The 19,418-nt window shown below is 45.8% G+C and overlaps 1 protein-coding gene and 1 pseudogene across 1 annotated transcript; one reads left to right on the forward strand and one right to left on the reverse strand.

Annotated features, from left to right (window-relative positions):
• Positions 1-1,164: 1,164 nt before the first annotated feature.
• Positions 1,165-3,720, reverse strand: LOC109735960 (large ribosomal subunit protein uL30y). The gene is made up of 7 exons (XM_020295162.3): positions 3,555-3,720; positions 3,276-3,455; positions 2,591-2,688; positions 2,445-2,502; positions 2,272-2,351; positions 1,726-1,828; positions 1,165-1,584 (listed from the first exon to the last, which is right to left on the reverse strand). The coding sequence occupies exons 2-7, from the start codon at positions 3,453-3,455 to the stop codon at positions 1,369-1,371; spliced, it is 735 nt and encodes a 244-aa protein (XP_020150751.1). The 5' UTR covers positions 3,555-3,720; the 3' UTR covers positions 1,165-1,368.
• A 123-nt stretch (positions 3,721-3,843) lies between these two features.
• LOC109735961 (uncharacterized) lies at positions 3,844-6,693 on the forward strand (annotated as a pseudogene).
• The last annotated feature ends 12,725 nt before the right edge of the window (positions 6,694-19,418 follow it).

Raw genomic sequence — 19,418 nt, forward strand, 5'->3', positions numbered from 1 at the left:
ATAAAATGTGTGGCTTCTTACAGCTCTAGAGACCGCTTAGCAAGCGGCACGATCGGGACGTCATCGACAACATCATCGCGGGTCTTCGTTCCTCGGCTACGGCTTTAGCTCCACCACCGCCACCACCTCCTGAGTCGGATTAGCTTTTTTTCTCTTTGTTTGGGGCTTGTCTTGCCGTGGCCCAAGCGCGACTTTATGACTTGATTGTACTTTGAACTGACTTGTTGGATGCTTGGGTCGTTGCTATATAATATAAAGCGGGGAAAACCCTTTTTCTTAAACAATGATCTTGTCATGGCACAGGGGTTACAGACACCAAGTTGATGTCGTCCTTGCATGATGCAGGAGGTGACCTAGTTGGCACCTCGTAAAACCAAGGTTGGATGTGTTTCCTCATACATCCTAATCCAATTCTGCTCATCGGCCAGTTGCCGTATTGCCTCTAGTTGCTCTAATACTGAGGACGAGCCATCTCTTAAGAGGACTTGAGTGGGGATGAGAACCATCTCTTAAGAGGATTTGAGTGGGGATGAGGAGTTCGACCACTCGACGGTGTATAATACTCCCTCCGTTCCTTGATATAAGGTATATAAATTTTTGAAAAAAAAATCCAAAATATAAGGTGTATTGTGTTGCACGACTCATTTGGATAATTTTTTTAGGGATTTGATTACATTTCACTATATTAGGCAAGCTCCTCTATTTTCTAATGTCAATTAGTTCGGTATAATCTCGCCCAAAACTTGTGAAATTTTTTCTCCATGTGCGTTCTTTAATTTTCATGCCAAAAGCTATACACCCTATATTTAGGAACAAACCATGACCTTTACATGTGCCACGGCAGAACTTCATCAATTTCTCCTTGGCTATTCCAATACATTCAGCGTATGGTTGGTCAGTAATAGTTAATGTGTGACAGATGTTTGGTTGTTTTAGTCCTAATGGGAATGATTTGAGTGGGAATGTGCTGCTCATTTTCCTTTCGTATAGGGTCTGTCTGCGTCGGCTCATCCAAACCCGGATATTGTTTGTTTGTTTCAGTCAGAATTTCCAGCCGAGTGCAAGCCGAATCAGAAAAAATATGTTAGCATAAACAACAGAAAAATTTACGCAGAAATAATAAGTTAGAAGAAAAAATTACAAAGCCCCACATGAAGTACTAGGTTGACAGCAACAAGAAACATATTCTCGACACATAGCAGGAGGCATTAAACACGGTCTCAAAACCTCCACATACAGAGTCAGATTCTTCCAAACATGCGTCATGGTTCCGAAATATCAAAACTGCATCCACCATCCACTTCCTAATGTAAAGCAGGCTTAACAAACAAAACATCTTCCGAATACAAGGGATCATCGATGATCAACCTAGTTCATCCTCCTGACGAGCTGGTTGATGTAGTTCTCACGGTTGCCGGCATCACCACCCTCGACGTAGTGGTTCCTCTTCTTCTTGAGGCCTCCCAGCGGCGCCTTCAGCTTGAAGGGCCACAGGAAGTTGTTGGCCTCCTTGAAGTGAGGACCGACGGTCAAGATCTCGTGCACAAGGTCCTCAATGCAGATGATGTTGTGCTTTCCAAGACCCTGGTTAACAAGATAAAGAAAATGGTCAGGATCATCCCAGAGTTGCATTTGGAGATGCAAAGTAAAGATCCAGGATCATCCCAGAGTTGCATTTGGAGATGCAAAGTAAAGATCCATATGTTGGGCAATCTAACTGCTTACCTCCTCAATGACCTTGTTGTTGGTCAGAGGAATTCTTTGCTTGTTGAGCTTGCCATAACCTCTCTTGTAGATCAACTCCCTCACACTCTTCAGGTTCGGGTACCTACAAATATAATGATTTGATCCATTTAGATACAAATGGAACATCAAGACTCTTGAAGCACTCCCCATATCTTTCAATAGTTGACCCAAGGTTGTACAAACATTCATGGCACATACTCCATCTGCATCAGAATATAAGACATTTTTTGGTCTAAATCTAGACAAAAGAATGTCTTATATATTGATGAGTAATTTGCTTTGAAGCAAATCAACTTATCAAATGCATGGATTGATTCAGAAAGAGTATTAGTTTCAGACTACTCTACTCATTAAGTGTGGAAGTTCCAGGCTCCAGGAATAGATAAAAACATATCTAGTCAAAAGTCCTAAGAAAAAGGTATTGTAGGCATTGCAACTTTGTGTAAGCAGGACAGGTTGGATAATGATTACAACAAGGCATGTATCATGTACAAAGACAATAAAGAATGCACACTTGTAACATACCCATATGCAACATATGGCTCGACCCTGCGGAGCATGTTGATGGTGGCCTTGTTAACCTTCAGGAACACTCCATTGAATATCTGTCCAATCAAACAACTGACAGAATGAGCACAAGTAGCAATAATTTAAAACAAGAGATGGACTTGACACAAGCAACAAATTGGCCAACTGACCTGCCTCAAACGCAACAGCTGCAAGATCTTCTTGGTCTTTGGGTGCATGGCATTGATACTGCATGAGACATTTAACAAAATTAGGCCAACTTCCAGAAATGACCACTCCATATCACAAGATACAGCTGCAAGGTGGTGTGACTTACCCTCTGATTCTGACAACAAACAGCAGCTTGGCCTCGGGACTGACGTAAAACCCACCCTTCATCCGGGCCTCACGCTTAAGCTGAACCAACTCCTTGTCCTGCAAGCAAACCGAGCATTAAGTACATTTGACAAGCTAACAGCAGAAAACGTTCTCAGAAGCACACATAGGTAATGATTCCATCAAGCAAACATAAACATTTTAATCATATGAGCTGGGCGTCAAATTTGAACAAAGCTCCAACAACTCATACTGAACAGTTATATTCAACACAGTAAAATTAAACGCCTAAATCACATTAAAATGCTGCTCGTTCGATTGCTTTCTGCTGCAAAACCATGCAAAATCCGGCCTAGGTCATTACCTCTACACAGAATGAAATGGAGCATGCAGCATCACGAAAACTATACCACATACATCAGCATACGAAGTTCTGCCACCACTACAAAACTACGGCATTTTCAGGTTACCGCGGCATCACGGGAAGCGAATATTACATCGGCGAAAGTGCCTACCGATCTAGTAAAACACAGACAAACGTCGAGTACAATCTGAAATCCACCGCAAACAAACGCGGCCGTGACGGATCCGACACGGCGCAACTTGGCGCGCGAAAATCTAACCACGAACGCACGAGCGAACGACCGCTAAGGGGGCGAGGGATGGAGCGGGAGCATCGATCTGACCTGGGCATCGTACTCCTCGGCGTACTGCTTGGCGCGGGCGTAGATGACCTTGATGTTCTCGCTGGATTTCTTCTTCTCCTCGACGGCCTTGGTCTTCTTCTCGGCGGCCCAGAGCTCCTCCCGCTTCCTCTTGAGGAGCACCGACTCCGGCACCACCACCTTCGCCGCCTCGGACGACATCTGCGGCCGCAAAACCAAAACCCAGGGTCAGATCCGGCTGAGGAGCAGGAGCAAATGCCCTGGCGCGATGCTTGGGAGGGAGGGAGGGCGTGCGCTTACCTCGACGAGCTTCCTGCAGGGGGGAGGAGGAGGCGCGAGAGATGGAGAGAGAGCTGGAGGCTAGAGGAGGCGGCGGCGGGCGGAGGGAGTGGCTTATGTAGCTGGGGTTTGGGGGCTAGGGTTTCGGGAGGGGGTCGTCTGGATGGGCTAACCCGGCCAGTAAAATGGCCCATAAGGCCCATATTATGATGGACCATGAGGCTCGCTTTCGGTCCATTTTGCGTAACGTTTCGGCCCATCTGGCCTAAAAAAAACGCAACTGCTTCGCGGACGCCGACGCCTTCGCCGGAGGGAGCCCGAGCGGATGCCATCGCCGCCGCCCCCGCTCTCCTCGCCATGCCGCCGCAGCGTGTCCTCCTGATCGTCCTCCTCCTGCTCTCCTCCGCGCGCAGGTGCGCCCCTCTATCTGTCTCCATCCGCGCCTCTTTATGGTACTGTTCACCAAACAGCTCCCATTCCCCTCGCAGCAGCCTGGAGGCGGAGGAGCCGGCGAGGGCCCTCAGCGTCGGCGATGAGCTGGTGGGCGAGACGATGCCGCTCCGCCACGGCCGGAGGGTCTACAGGCTCGCCGGGCTGCGGCCGCCCGCGTGGTACGAAGTCAAGATCTCCTACCCGGCCTCCGTACGATCTCGTTCTCACCCTTCACACTCAGCAATGAACCCATCGCATCCTCTTGTTCTTGAAGGCGTTGCTTCTGGCTGCAGATACCGTCCAGCTTCTCGATTCGGCTCGTGAGCGATCCTGATGCTGTGGAGGACCAGGGCAGTAAGAACAGGAGGCTGCTCAACACGGAGAAGATCATTTTCAAGGCTGAGAGCACCAAGCCGGTTGGTGTTCAGTGACTTCTTTAGCTGGATTTGTTGCTTCGCTGCAGAATTGGAGTTGCGCGCCCTTTGATGGGATGATTTATAATGGTTGTTTGTGATTGAAATATAGGTTTATGTTCTTGTCATGGTGGAGCCTGAGGGTGTGGTTGCAAAGCCAAATGTCAAGGAGAGAGAGCTTGCCCTGTTCAACATTGGTATGCTAGCTCGTATTGCTGTCTCTTTACATTTCAATTTCCTTGATTAGCCAATAGCCGATAGACTGCTTCTAGTGTTTGTTTGTAGTTTGTTCATTTTGTGCCATGCCATAAAATCAATCATTGCTTTGAGCATCATCATGTAGTATTTGAAACCTTGGTTGCTCACTGATCAGTGCTTGATAGCATTTCCCCGTTTATCTAAGGAGTAAAGGTCTTGAAATTTGTAGAACATTCTTCCATACAACGAAATATAAGTCACTAACATGTACTGGTTAGCATAAAATGCTGATTTGTGTGATAAATTGTATTAAAATGGAGATGATCTGCAGCCAGAACTTTTAGATGATATCAACATTTCAAGGAAAACTAGAACGTTATTGACTAACCGATCAGGCTAAACATACTAGCAGATCCTCAATTTTGTTTTCGCTATTCACTTTCTCTTTGTATGCAATCTATATGTCGTTATGCACATGGCATGACAACGAACTGCCCGCTGTTCTAGTAAGTTCAGCTTTGTATGAATGTCTGTTGTTCCCGTTTAAGAGCGAAGAATTCTGTTGTGAACTGTGCGCTGTTCTAGTAAGTTCAGTTTAGTATGAATGTCTGCTGTTCCCATTTATAGCAAAGCATTCTGTTGTGAACTGTGCGCGGTTCTAGTAAGTTCAGTTTAGTATGAATGTCTGCTGTTCCTATTTAAGAGCAAAGCATTCTGTTGTGAACTGTGCGCTGTTCTAGTAAGTTCAGTTTAGTATGAATGTCTGTTGTTCCCCTTTTTTAAGAGTAAAGCGTTCTGTTGTGTCTTTCAGTCATAAATATAAGAAATTTTGTTCCCATTGGCACTACCTGACTAGATGAATATTATTACATCTGAATTGCATTAGTACGATTTTACTTCATTTATGCAATAGCTAATGAATTTGTCCCCTTTTACTGTAAGAAAGATGACAGCTGAACTTCCGTTCAATTGGAGAATGATATTCATTGGCTGTAGATCGAAATTCAAAAGTTGGGGTGAAAAAGATGGCCTATTACCTATTAGAGATCCTTGGTTTTCTGAGTTATGATATTTTTGTAGTTACTTGTCCATTTAGTACTTGGAATCTGAAGCTTTTTACACGTTGGTTCCATTTTGCTTCTGTGGCTGTATTTCTAAAGAAGTCATACTCATCTAAAATATCTGAAGCATGTTAATTAGTTGTTGGTTCCTAGTGAACCTTGTCATACAAGCTTGGTTTTTCATAGGCCATGTGAATTAGCATAAACGAGTAGGCACAGCGGTACTGTACAGTGTACACACAGGAATCAATAACTATAGGTAGTGAGCTTTCGTATCTACAAAGCAGGAAACTGAAGCTTGGTTACTCCAAGACCATGTGATTAGCAACAATTAGTAGGCACAACCCTGTCTGGTGCACCAATGGTTGATATAGGCACCTAGTCGTTAATTTTTGTTACACATTAATAGGTTGCCAGCGCCATATGAAGTAATTTACAGAAAAAGATAGCGCACAGAGCTTGCTTTGAAATAGTTTGATTCACGATTTTGAATATGTGGAATTAGTTGCATCTAGTTTTCCCTTTCACTGCCTCTGGTTGTCATTGCCTGGTCCTTTGATGTACTGCTTTGAGTCACCTAAATAGCATTTCTCATCCAAATTTCTCTTTTTGATTTCCGTTGCTCTGCAGTGTGTGATGAACTTTTGCTGGGGATCCCTCGCTTTGCCTGGTGGGTTGGAATTGCAGCAGTGATTTGCCTTGTGTTGGCATCACTAGCACCGTATTTCCTCCCAATCCACAAGCTACTTAACTACGAAACTGCAAAGTCGGGCAACGCCGATGCAGCCAAGCTATCGTGATCGACCGGAACACGCTGTATGAATCTTCAGCTTTGTCTGTCATACTAGAAATTTCAGTTCAGTTCAGTTTTGCATAGTAGGTAGCAGGCTAGTGCACATGTATTGTGTTCTTTCTTCTTCCCTTCCTTTTTGCCCTGCACCAGACGCAGTTGTACAAGCATCTGATGGTTGTTGTCCTAGTGTTTAATGCTAGATATGCCGTTCGATCCTGTACAGTTGCCTCATGAATGAATTGAAATACTATGGTTTTATTGAATGAATGTTTTGCTGGTTGCGCCACTCCAGAAAATGGACCACAGGTTCCCCATGAATTTCAGATGCTGACTCTTCCTGTGCACATTTTATTCTGTTGTGATTGAAACGCGACACTGGTTACGGGCCTCGTATCACCTCAACTTGTGGCGGAGGTCAGTAGTAGTTCACACTGCGGGTTGATGGGCACGCATCAAGATAACCAAATGGATCTGCATCATCCAAGTTCAGTTAACTGCCACATCAAAATTAAGGCTGTAGCTGGAACAAAAGCGACAAGAAGATCGTGTGGTTGATCAGTTCTCTACCCGTCGAAAAGATGATTGAACACAAAGCAGTTGGGCTTGTGCTGTCACATTCTCATGAGAAGATGCTGAATGAATTGATAAGCATCAGCGGTAGATCAAAATTTAAAAGTGAGAGTTGGCCTAGTAGGGCATCTGAACCCAGAATTCTAGCATCTGAAATAGTGTGTTTCAGTTTCTGTATCTCCAACCATCAGATAACCTGACGATACAGAAACTGAAACACACTACAACAACTACAGCAGCCACAAACTTGCACCCTCAGAGCTGAACTTTTAAGAGTGGGCAGCATCAAATTGATCTTCGACAGCTTTTTTTGCCCTCAGCCAGCAATCCGCAAGATCATTGCGCCCACCCTTTCTTTTTACTGAAGGCATCAGCTGCTACCTGCAGCAGCAGCCTTGCCTCTGGTCCGTGATTGCTGAGTCATCATATATATTTCTGTAGTTACTTGTTCTTTTAGCACTTGTGAATTGTGATACCAGAGCTTTTATTTACACATTGGTTCCATTTTGCTTCAGTGTCTGTATTTGTAAAGAAGCTCTACTCAATCTAAAATATCTGAAGCATGTTCTTGCTGTGGTACTATACACAGACATTATTTGTATCTTCCTGGTGTGAACTTTTACATACAAGTAAACTTTGTTTTTCTAAGGACATGTTAATTAGCAAAAATGAGTAAGCACAGTGGTTTTACTCTACACTGTACACAGGGACTATCATATCAGCAAAGCGGTAAAGGGAGGCGTAGTTAATCCGGACCATCGGATTAGCATCGATAAGTAGGTGCAACGCTGTCTGCTGCACCGATGGTTGCATATAGGGTCACTTAGTCGCTGTTTGTTACTCTACAAATTAAGTGGTTGCCGTTGCCATTATGAAGGATTTTATAAAAACAGATAGTGCACAGAGCTTCCTTTGAAATAGTTTGATTCACACTTTAGCTGTCACTTTGTGCCAAGAGGTCATGGGTTCGACGCGGCCTTCTGCATTGCATTTTGCAGGCGCAGGGGTGAGGCTTGCCTCGTATAATCCTTCAACGGACCCAACCTGGCGTGGGATTTTCTAGCACTGGGTCTGTCCGTTTTTTTTACACTACTATATAGCTGTCACTGCCCGGCCCTTCTGTATGCAGTGTACTACTTTGAGCACCTAAATGGTGGTTCTCATCCATATTGTTTTCTATGATTTCCCTTGCACTGCAGTGTCTGATGAACTTTTGCTGGGGATCCCTCACTTTCCCTGGTGGGTTGGCATTGCAGCAGTAGTCTGCATCGTGTTGGCATCGCTAGCGCCGTATTTCCTCCCGCTCCAGAAGCTACTCAACTACGAAGCTACAAAGCCGAGCAACATCGATGCAGCCAAGGTCTCGTGATCGACTGGAACGCGCGGTATGATTCTTCAGCTTTGGCTGTCAATGTGTCAAACAACAAAGTTGGGTTCAGCTTTGCATAGCAGGCTTAGTGTACATGTGCTGCCATACTGTTTCTTCTCTCCTTCCTCTCTGCCTTGCATCAGACGCAGCTGTGCAAGCGTCTGATGGCGACGGTGCCCCAGCCAGCTAGAGTTCAATGCTCGACCGTGTACGGTCGCCTCATGAATGAATTGAAATTGAAATACTCCCATGGTTTCATTGAATGTTTTGCCAGTTGCGCGAGAACGGACCACAGTTTCCCCATGAATGAATTTCAGATGCCGACTCTTCCCGTGCCCATTTTATTCCTCTCCTCTTGTTTGTGATTGAAAGGGGACACTGATTACAGGTCCCGTAGTATCATCCCAACATTTGGCAGAGGTCACTCAGTAGTTAGTAGTTAACATTAACACTGCGTGGGTTGATGGACACGCAACAAAATAACTCAATGGATATGCATCATCCATGTTCAGTTAACTGCCCCATAAAAATTAAGGCTGTAACCGGAACAGAAGCAACAAGAAGATTGAGTGGTCGATCGGTCGAAAAGATGATAGAACCAAAAGCAGTTGGGCTTGTGCTGTCACACTCTCATGAGAAGATACTGAATAAATTGATTAGCATTTCAGATAACCTGACGATACAGAAACTCAAACACACTACAACAACTGCAGCAACCGCAAACTTGCACCCTCGGAGCTGAACTTTTAAGAGTGGGCAGCATCAAATTCATCCTCGGCAGCTTTTTTTGCCCTCAGCAAGCAATCCGCAAGATCATTGCGCCCACCCTTTCTTTTACTGAAGACATCAGCTGCTACATGCAGCAGCAGACTTGCGCCTATGATCCGTGGTTTCTGAGTTGTTATGTATTTTTGTAGTTACTTGTTCTTTTAGTACTTGGATTCTAAAGCTTTTACACATTGGTTCCATTTTGCTTCTGTGGCTGTATATTTGTAAAGAAGCTGTACTCAATCTAAATATCTGAAGCATGTTCTTGCACAGTGGTACTATACACGGACATTAGTTGTAGGTTCCTAGTATACCTAAAAAAAGTTGGTAGGTTCCTAGTGAACTTTTACACACAAGTATGCTTGGTTTTTCCAAGGCCATGTGAATTAAGCTTAAACCAGCAAGCACAGTGTACACACAGGCACCAATAACTAAGTACCGAGCTATCATATCTGCAAAGCGGTGAAGGGAAGAGTAGTTACTCGAAGACCATCTGGTTAGCATCAATCAGTAGGCGCAACCCTGTCTACTGCACCGATGGTTGCATATAGAGTTACTTGGTCGCTGTTTGTTACAAATTAAGTGGTTGTCGTTGCCATTATGAAGGAATTCATGGAAACCGATAGTTCGATTAGGACTTTTGCGATAGTTCAATTGGCACTTTTGATTATGTCAAATTAGTTGCATCTAGTTTTTCCTTCCATTTGCCTCTGGTAACTCATGCCCTTTTATTTTATGTATTGCTTTGAGCACCTAAATAGCACTTCTCATCCAAATTCTCCTTTCTGATTTCCCTTGCTCTGCAGTATGTGATCAACTTTTGTTGGGGACCCCTCACTTTGCCTGGTGGGTTGGAATTGCAGCAGTAATCTCATTGGCACCGCATTTCCTCCTGATCCACAAGCTACTCAACTACAAGGCAGCAAGCTCTCGTGATCGACAGGAACACGCTGTGTTAATCTTCAGATTCGGCTGTCAAACAACAAAAGTTCAGTTCAGTTGTGCATAGCAGGCAGGCCTTAGTGCACATGTACTTGCCGTGCCGTTTCTTCTCTCCTTCCTCTCTGCCTTGCATCACACGCAGTTGTGCAAGCGTCTGATGGCGACGGCGTCCCAGCTAGCTGGAGTTCGATGCTAGATGTGCCGCTCGATCGTGTACGGTTGCCTCATGAATGCTGGAGTTCATGTTGAAACACTATGGTTTTATTGAATGTTTTGGCAGTTGCGCGAGAACGGACCAGTTTCCCCATGAATGAATTTCAGATGCCGACTCTTCCCGTGCCCATTTTATTCCTCTCCTCTTGTTTGTGATTGAAACGGGACACCGGTCGCAGGTCTCGTAGCATGTGCATCACCTCAACTTTTGGCAGAGTTCAGTAGCAGTTCACATTGACACTGCGTGGGTTGATGGGCACGCACGCAACAAAATAGCTAAATGGAGTATGCATCGTCCATGTTCAGTCAACTGCCCCATCAAAATTAAGGATCGATGTAACCGGAACAAAAGCGACAAAGAAGATTGTGTGGTCGATCGGTTCCCTGCCCGTCAAAAAGATGATACTACTGGAACACGAAGCGGTTGGGCTTGTGCCGTCGTGCTCTGATAAGATACTCAGCTGCCTGCTTACCATCGGCCGTGAATAATGGTGATCCTTTTCAGTTAAGATGGCGACACCGACGCTTGCGACGAGACGAGACGGCCAAGTAGAGACAAGGGCGTGATTGCCCGTATATCCGTCGTCGTCGTCATCATCACTCGTATCGCAGTGTGGTGCCGCGAGATGAAGGCGAAAAGAACCCCTACCGGCCGCCGTGTCTGGCCTCGAGCGGGAAGAGTTAAGCAGCCCATGCACAGCACATCCATGAAGAGAGGCACGTCCTGAACCCCGGTACATATAAACTCGCCTTTTCAAAATGCATTTAAAACGCGTTTTAAAATGTCAAAATTTCAGACGTACATGTTTGTAGAGTATGTGTGCGGCACAAAGTTTTGTGACAAAATATGCAAAACAGACAAATTTCGGTGCTTGTAAATAGCATTTCAGGACACTTTTTTTCTTTGTGTTTTTTGCACCAACAATGCTACATCTACGTAATTTATTTACGTAATGTTACGAAAGAGCTGATTTGGAGGGCTATCATTAGTCATTAGGGGCGCCCGGGCCCACCCTGAAAATCAGGGGGGGGGAGTTTTGATTATTGGAGAAGGAAGGTTACGTAGAATTCATCCGTAAGTGTAGCATTTTTGTTTTTGCACAGGCTCAACAAAATGGTTGTTTTCCCGCGAAACTCTCCGCACACACCTAGAACGCGGAGAAGTACACGTACAACTTTTGTTCAAAAAAAAATCGGCATTTACAAATGTGTTTTCCGAAGTGGTTTCATCCATGTATTTTTTTCCATGGATGAAATCCTATGTGAAATCTCCTCTTTCCTACAGTACTACTGAACAATTGTAGAGAGTAATGCAGACCCCTCGCCGCGCCAACCACGAACCACCCGTACAGCGACGCCGTTCCAATAACCCCAGTCCCAATCCCACCGCCGTCGACTGGCCCTCGCCCATGCATCATTCATCTCCCACGCCGACGCCGCCGACGACGACGACGACGCGTACGTGGAGCCGCTCCCGTCCACAAGCGTAATAGCGATGCAAACAACGTGGTGCGCGGGTCACAGCGACAGCCTGCTTAGCAGCAAGCAAGCAGGCAGGCAGCGCACATTCACATTATCAGTGCATGATCGATCCATCGCTCGCTCGATCATCCTGTTGTTTGACGGAATGATGGAGGAGGTTGAGGTACCGGGGACGTCTCTAGCTAGCTGGCTCCATCGTTCGTTTGATCGACCCACATAACCAACACCTTGATTACCGGCCAAGTGCTAGCTTTTTTTTAACACGATACAGACGCAAACGGTTATACATACGCTTATACGCTCATCCCTATGAACGCGCGCATGCACGCATGTCATACTCCTGTGAGCACCTCCAAGAGACTAAGCCGGCATATCATTTTGAGATTAACAAAGTCGCCACAAACATCTTTATAGTCGACGGAACATCTCCTCTCACTAAACACGCATTGCCAGAAGACATGAAATAAATCCTGAAAAATTCAATATCAAGTCTAGGAACTCTGGTGTGCTGGAATACCACTATCCTCCTCACCATCCAACCATGAGCTAGCGGTCTCAAAAACCCGATAACACTATGTTCGATCGGTTAGCTCAAAATCCTACATCTACGAAACAACGTGTACAAACGTTTCCATAAAAACTCCCCCCCCACCACACACACACACATCAGGTGGGCCCCTGCCGCTATTCTTGGCCCAATTGAGTTGCTCCACATTAGCCCGTAACAGAAATTACTTACAAAACTCTATGTATGTCTAACATTGCTCGTAATTAAGCATACTACCATTGATATCTCCATGTCGGGTTCATCCATCGCTGTCCGAAAAATGTGGCGTACGACAGTGGGAGTACGAAATATGAACGATTGAGATCGGTGATTTATCATAGTGCCTAGTTTATCCAGGAACTTCCATACGCACATGTGTTGATTGTTTTTGTTTTTTAGGGTCACATGTGTTGGTTGCTTAATGATTGATAGTAGTAGTGGTACTCTGTTGAAAACAGTATGGTGACCACCTAAATGATCCAACCACCAGTGTTTAATTTGGCTCTTCCCTTCCAAAATGTACGAACACCGTGCATGCCCCATGATGTTCGTGCCCAAACAAACTGGTCTCCAACTTCGATCATCATTGATCATTGCTACATGCAGCTAGCTAGCTGGATATATGTCCGTCAAACATCAGATGTCTAGCTTAGCTAGATGAATATATCGGCGAACTGAAAATCTAATGTGCAACCGTTCGCTACCTAATCTAAATACAGCTCGACACTAATGAAATCGAGCTCTTTGCCAGGCAAAGGGAGAGGGGGAACACTCGGAGGTGGTGAGCCCTCTTTGCCGAGTCTTTTCCATCGAATAGTTGACAAACCTTTGCCGAGTGTCAAAATTGGGCACTCGAAAAAAAGCAAAATATGGCACGAATCACAGAGACGGGACCAAGGGTGCCACTCGTCCATGTGTTTGCCGAGGGCCAGATACGGGGCACTCGGCAAAGCCAGAAGTACACCGGTGCGACATGTTTTCCCTCTCTTTGCCGGGTCTTTTCCATTGGGCGGGAGCTAGGGTGCTCGACAAATGGGTCAGTCGTGGTCGTTGGACGGGTGCTAGGTGTCGGCCTTTGTCATGTGCCATCGAACCCATTATCGGTCATTTGTATGTCTAGCGAACAGTAAGTTGAGGCAAGGAGGTGCAAACGAAAGAGATAGGGTTTGTGTGAGCAGCTCACACGGTGACAAAGAAAAGAATGGGACGGTATCGACAATGAGAGCGAACTGGTTGAGCGAGAAAGACGAGGGGAAGAAGACTATGCATGGAAAGGAGGCGTTCACTCCCTAAGGCTAACGGGCAAACGTCGCGTGTCAATTCAGTCCGGTCCATCACCAAAAGCAGCTTCTGGAAGCACCCTCTGCTCTCGATCGGGCGACCCTGCTAGTAGTAGCTCGGTCACAAGAGCTGAGGGCTAGGCTGCTCGTTGCAGCATCGTTGTCAATGCAACAGACTAAAAGGATCTCGTACGTGCTGGCCGGCTTAACAACGGCGGTCCTGGTTGAAACCGAGTTAAGTTCGTGGAAAGGTGGCTATGGCCTATGGCCTTAGCTAGCATAGCAGCTACAATAGCTATCCCAGTTGCACGTCACGAGTTGCATGCGGAGCACGCGCGCAACGTATCCTATCCAAGCTAATTGGAACGTCGTCGTCGGAGCCAATTAAGACCGGCCGGCCAAACGGGTGGGGGAGTGGCGGACGCCATTAACGAGATTCTAAGAGCTCACTTGATCAGTCCTTAATGCGGTCAGTGTCGTGCGCTCTACTGCCGCTAATCGGCACTGTTCACCCACGGCGGGTGATGGAGCGCGTGTATGGGCTGGAAGATTCACTAGCGACCCGTACGTGATTAAGCAAAGTGACACTGTTTGCACGTCGGCCTGTATAAATGTGGCTTGTCTTTTGGTTTCTAGTGCAGTGTCTGTCTCTCTCAAGTCTCAACCAACGAACTTGCTATTGCGCAGTCGACCGTCAGATTTTCTCTGTACAATGTGTGCCGTTGGCGTTTGTTAACCTTGCTGCGGCGTGCCGGTCGGAGTCGGACCCACAGGCAACTAATGGTGGAGATATGTGTCCCTGAGGGAGGAGGTCACGCACGCCAGTGATTTGGGTCACTAGTAGATCGGGGCCACCGGCGACACGAAAGCGAGGGGAAATTAGGAGACCTCGCCGGACTAGTTCGGATCGTCACACCCTGCTGACACGGCCGGGCAGGAATGACAAAGAGGTGAAACCTTGTCCAAATGGGTACGATTGGATAGTTTCACCGTTGCGCTGCCCTAATAAGACTTAAATTGATGCATGGTCCTGTGGTGGAAGCCTTGTGGAAATGGGTAGGGTTGAATAGTTTTACCGGTCGTGCCCTCGACGTGGAAGTTAGTTGAAGGAGATTAGAGGAGGCGATTAATATATGAACGGGTTGCCCCTTTTCTGATCAATATATGATACGCATTCCGTTTCAAAAATATATATGATACGCAACCATGCGTATTCTAGAAAAAAAATTATGATTTTTGTTTGAACGGGTTGAGCGCTCACAATCTTTGTATGCGGCGGTCCGGTTCATCGGCTCGAAAAGCATCCTTGTATGTGAAGGTGCTCCCTCAGATTTTGGTATGGTGGTTGTTCTCCTTTTTCTCCGGCGTTGCCTTGGTGATGGTGGAGGACAATGGTGGACAACGATTCAACGAGGCACAAGGTTCTCCACTGGTGAAATTCTAATTTTACCGGTTGGAGGATGCTTAGTGCAAAACTGTAAGACACCTATGTATGTGTGGTGACCGCATATGTACTCTCCGTAATAAGTTTGTCTACTAATGGAATATATATGTGGTTATTTCAAAAAGAAAAACTTTCACTCCTAGCCACGCGACTGGGTAACTTCGAATTTTCCGCCCATATTATGAAATAACTCTGCAATAAAAATTCAAATGACAAAATGTTCGCAGCGCAGTCAACCCACACAACTTCGCATGCATGCATCCACGTACGGCAAGCAAACCTACAACTCGTGGAGTGATCGAGAGGGAGGGAGCGTGGTACTTCGGTTGTGCATGAATGCCGCACAGGGATCGCCGGCTGCAGTGCTGTGCGTACCCTTGGATCACAGGGTTCAACAGATATAGTTCATGCATATATAACAGCGCCAAAATATGTGTACGATTGCTACTATACAGAAGCGGTACCGGAATCGGAGTGGTGCATATGTTTCTTGAAAAGAAGTCATGCTGCCAAAACATCTCTGTACAATGACCCCGCCGGCCGGGCCTATACGTGTCCCGTCCCATTACTGCAAAACTCGACAGCCTTACAGGCCAGCTCCAGCGTACACGCAGCGCAGGCATAGCGCTAGCTTAGATAAGCTTGGACGGTTTAAACAAATCATGATTGAGAAGGGCTCCATTTGCACCCGCAGAGAGAGAGAGAGAGAGAGAGAGAGAGAGAGAGAGAGAGAGAGAGCAGGGTTCCATTTGGACAAGGACAAAAAAAAGGGCATTCTGAAGACTGAAATTAATGTGCGTACAGGTACTGCCCGGTTTCGAATTATAAGACGTTCTAAATATTTTTTGTGAACCAGATGTTTATAGACACATCTTGGTGCTGGCGTAACTCGTTAATTTGGACCCTAAATACCCGCGGGCGCGTCCATGGACACCGACCGGATACGTATTAATATATATTTTTCACAATCAAACATCTCAAATTCATATAAAGACATGCAACGTTACGTAAATGATGCAACACACATCATTCGGCTACTACATGAGAACATGTCATTGGACTACCATAATTTGATATGTTCTACCTGCATACTAGCTATGGAGAAGATCATCCACGACTGCCCTTGTCCTTCCCGACGCCCTTGCCGTCCTCCTCGTGGAAGTAGCGGTCAAAAGCACAATATGGATCAAGCCGGATCTGCTCTTCACGGAGTTGTCCAGCCCGTCATTGTCATCCTTCTCCTCTTTGCGGGGCAGACCATGGCACAGATCGCCCGATTCTATTCTCGGGCGAGGGCGCGCGTGTTCCTCCGCTGTCGCTTCTTTACAATGCGGGCACGGATGGCTTCCTCCTTCACGGTACACTAGTAGGAAAAGGGGCTTTTACCCCGGTTCATAAGGGCCTAAAGGTCGTTACTAATGCCCTAGCCCTTTAGTCCCGGTTCTTACACGAACCGGGACTAAAGGCCGTCCACGTGGCCGGTGCGGGGAGCCCAGGCAGGAGGGCCTTTGGTCCCGGTTGGTGCCACCAACCGGGACCAATAGGCATCCACGCGTCAGCACCTGGCAGGAGCTGAGGTTTTTGTTTTTTTTGAAGGGGGGGGGGGGGTTTTGGGGGTTTTGGGGGGTTAATTTAGGTTGTTATTAGGTAGCTATTAGAGAGAAGTGTCCTCTCTTATATCTCCGTGCTTGGTTTACCAACGCTACGTACTGCTATGCCTAAACATGGCTTAGATTGAAGTGAAGGCAACATGTGGTGCATGTCGAAAGTAATACTAATCCGGACTTGATCAAGTTTGGATTGTACTACTTTCGACACGCACCACATGCATGTTGCCTTCACTTCAATCCAATCCATGTTCATTTCACCCGCTGATATATAATAACTCTTCATGCACGCATCATGCATCATCATATATAATAACAAGTCCTACTAATCATCATCATACAACTTCTACTCGTTATTAATAACAAGTCATACGATCATCATCCTCACAGTCATCGAACCAACCCTACTTAATTGTTCTTAGCACATGATCATCAGTATTAGGTAGGACCGAAATACCCTCTTTAAGGTAAAATAGCATAAAACAATATAGACCCTGACTCTCCATTATGGAGAATGGAGATCATCCTGTCTCCAATTCTTGCGCCTCGCTTCCTTTTGCTTCCAAGAAGCTCCTTGCGACTGTCCATACATTTTTTCCATTCTTTGATTTGCATGTCTCCACTTCTTTTAGAAATCCGGTATGGACAGTTGAGATTCGTAGGATGACCTGGTTGTATATTCAAAACATCAAGCCTACCATTCTGATACATCAAATGAGGCACACAATCCTCTGGGATTCTCTGTTGAAAAACATAGTAATAACTTCATAGTTAGCAATGATAATGCACTAGTTTTAGAACTATGCAAAATATGCACGGATGTCGTAGTAGTAAGAAATCTTACCAGGGTATCTCCATAGTAGTTACCGTAGTTCAACACGTGCACTAGTGGCACGTATGGAGGACCATAATGATGAGGAGTTTGATTGTAGATATTGTAATTCTCAATATCAGTACAAAATCCGACCAGATGAGTTTTCTCCTTATAAGTTAACTCAGAGCCATCGGTGTAGTAGGTTCTGTCTACCATGTTCCGCACATTGTTTGAACAATCAAAATAAGCTGTCAATGAAAATAAGCTATCAACTATTTTGAAATGAACAATATAAATTAGCTAATAACTATGTTTGAGAAACTCACATAGCGGTAGAATTGGAGGCGTATCAACAAGGACCCAAATGTCCATATTGTCTTGCTCGATGTCAGGATCACCAAGATCCATGGTGACAAGCATACCCTCATCAAAACCATACATCTTGCAAAATGCTTCCCAATTTTTGCAACCAAAATGGGTTACGCTCTTAGAATTATACAGCTTTACTTGAAAATCTATATCATGATGGGTCCTTAGGTGAATTTTCTTTGTTTCCATACTTTCATGGTCTTCAAAACCCATCCTCTCCAAGACGTAGCGTCTTGCATGGCATGGGATAAGCTAGCCGAATTGTAAAAGATGAAAAGTACACGTTGAAATAGTTGAAGTCGTGCTTAATTACGAAAAAATAACACTTGTCGTCGTTGCGTACCGTTTCAACATCGAACGTCTCCTCCAGCTTAATACTGAAGCGCCGATCTTCGTCCAGGTGAGGCCTGTCGCACTGACCTCGGTCGTCGTGGCACCAGTCGCACTCCCCCGGGAGACTTTCGTCGTCCGAGTACGACATTTCCTATGTTCATATATAATTCAAATATTAAACATCTACAATTAAATATATGTACTAAAAAACCTAAGTTAGATCATTATTATTCATCACGAGTTGACTATCGGTTTGTCGAGTCTTTTCTTGAAAACTCTCAGCTCACGTGGTGTATACATTCGACCGTTGGTGATGGTCGCTCCTCCCTTTGTCCCCGTGTGCATTACACCAAAATGTCTAGCTAGCACACGGGAACAAAGGAGAAGCGACCCCCACGACAACAGTCGGGATTCTTCGTCCTCTCATATATATATGATGGAACTCTCCCTCACTGATTCCTCTCTGACATTTGCGACCGTCGGTGATGGTAGCTCCTCCTTTCGTTCTCGAGTGCATTACACCAAATTGTCTAGCACACGGGAACGAAGGAGAAGCTACCCCCACGACAACAGTCGGGATTCTTCGTCCTCTCATATATGGTGGAGACTCGACAGACTTACAGTCAACCCGAAATATCGTTTAATTATCTTTCTAAAAGAGGATTTGGCTGGTCTCACCTCGATGTCGGAGGGGGCGGTGACGGGGACGACGGCGGGGATGATGGAGGGGCCGGGGGGGGGGGGGGGGCTCCTAGATTTCTGCGAAACAAAAACCCTATAGGCTATCAACTAATTAATCATAGTGCTCTCCAATTTTAGCATTCAAAGTAGGATCGGAGTAGTTTTCCACTTTGAGCATTCAATAAGCAAAATCAAATCACAAAATAAAGTAGTATTCAAATTAGGATGCATTCAATTATAAGCAAAACTACATCATCTCCATGCGTCCATACATCGCTGAATATTATCACTAATTAATACACCTCGAATACTATCATACATATAGCATCGCTAGTACAGCTAGAACAGTAGCGCCCGACGGGTATCGGCGCGGGCGGTGGACACCCAAAGGGATGGAACCATCACAGGATCATAGCTCCAGTGAGATCCCTGAAGAACCTGCCAGGTACTGTCGAACCTGCACTCCAACGCAACCATGTAGCGACGGACGTGCTGGTCCTCCTCGCTGACACGGTGACGTACCTCCTCCGCGGTGTCCGGAAGCCTCGGCACCGTCACTGGCCCACGCG

Source organism: Aegilops tauschii, chromosome 5 (assembly GCF_002575655.3).
Source record: "Aegilops tauschii subsp. strangulata cultivar AL8/78 chromosome 5, Aet v6.0, whole genome shotgun sequence".
Classification (NCBI taxonomy): domain Eukaryota; kingdom Viridiplantae; phylum Streptophyta; class Magnoliopsida; order Poales; family Poaceae; genus Aegilops; species Aegilops tauschii.

What these genes read in the sequence shown, in the direction of transcription:
- LOC109735960 (XM_020295162.3), bottom strand. Translation starts at nt 3,455, where the DNA reads ATGTCGTCCGAGGCGGCGAAGGTGGTGGTGCCGGAGTCGGTGCTCCTC. An exon ending in CCGAGGAGTACGATGCCCAG is followed by an intron (nt 2,689 to 3,275) that starts GTCAGATCGATG and finishes GTTTGCTTGCAG; the next exon opens with GACAAGGAGTTGGTTCAGCT. An exon ending in ACAACAAGGTCATTGAGGAG is followed by an intron (nt 1,585 to 1,725) that starts GTAAGCAGTTAG and finishes CTTGTTAACCAG; the next exon opens with GGTCTTGGAAAGCACAACAT.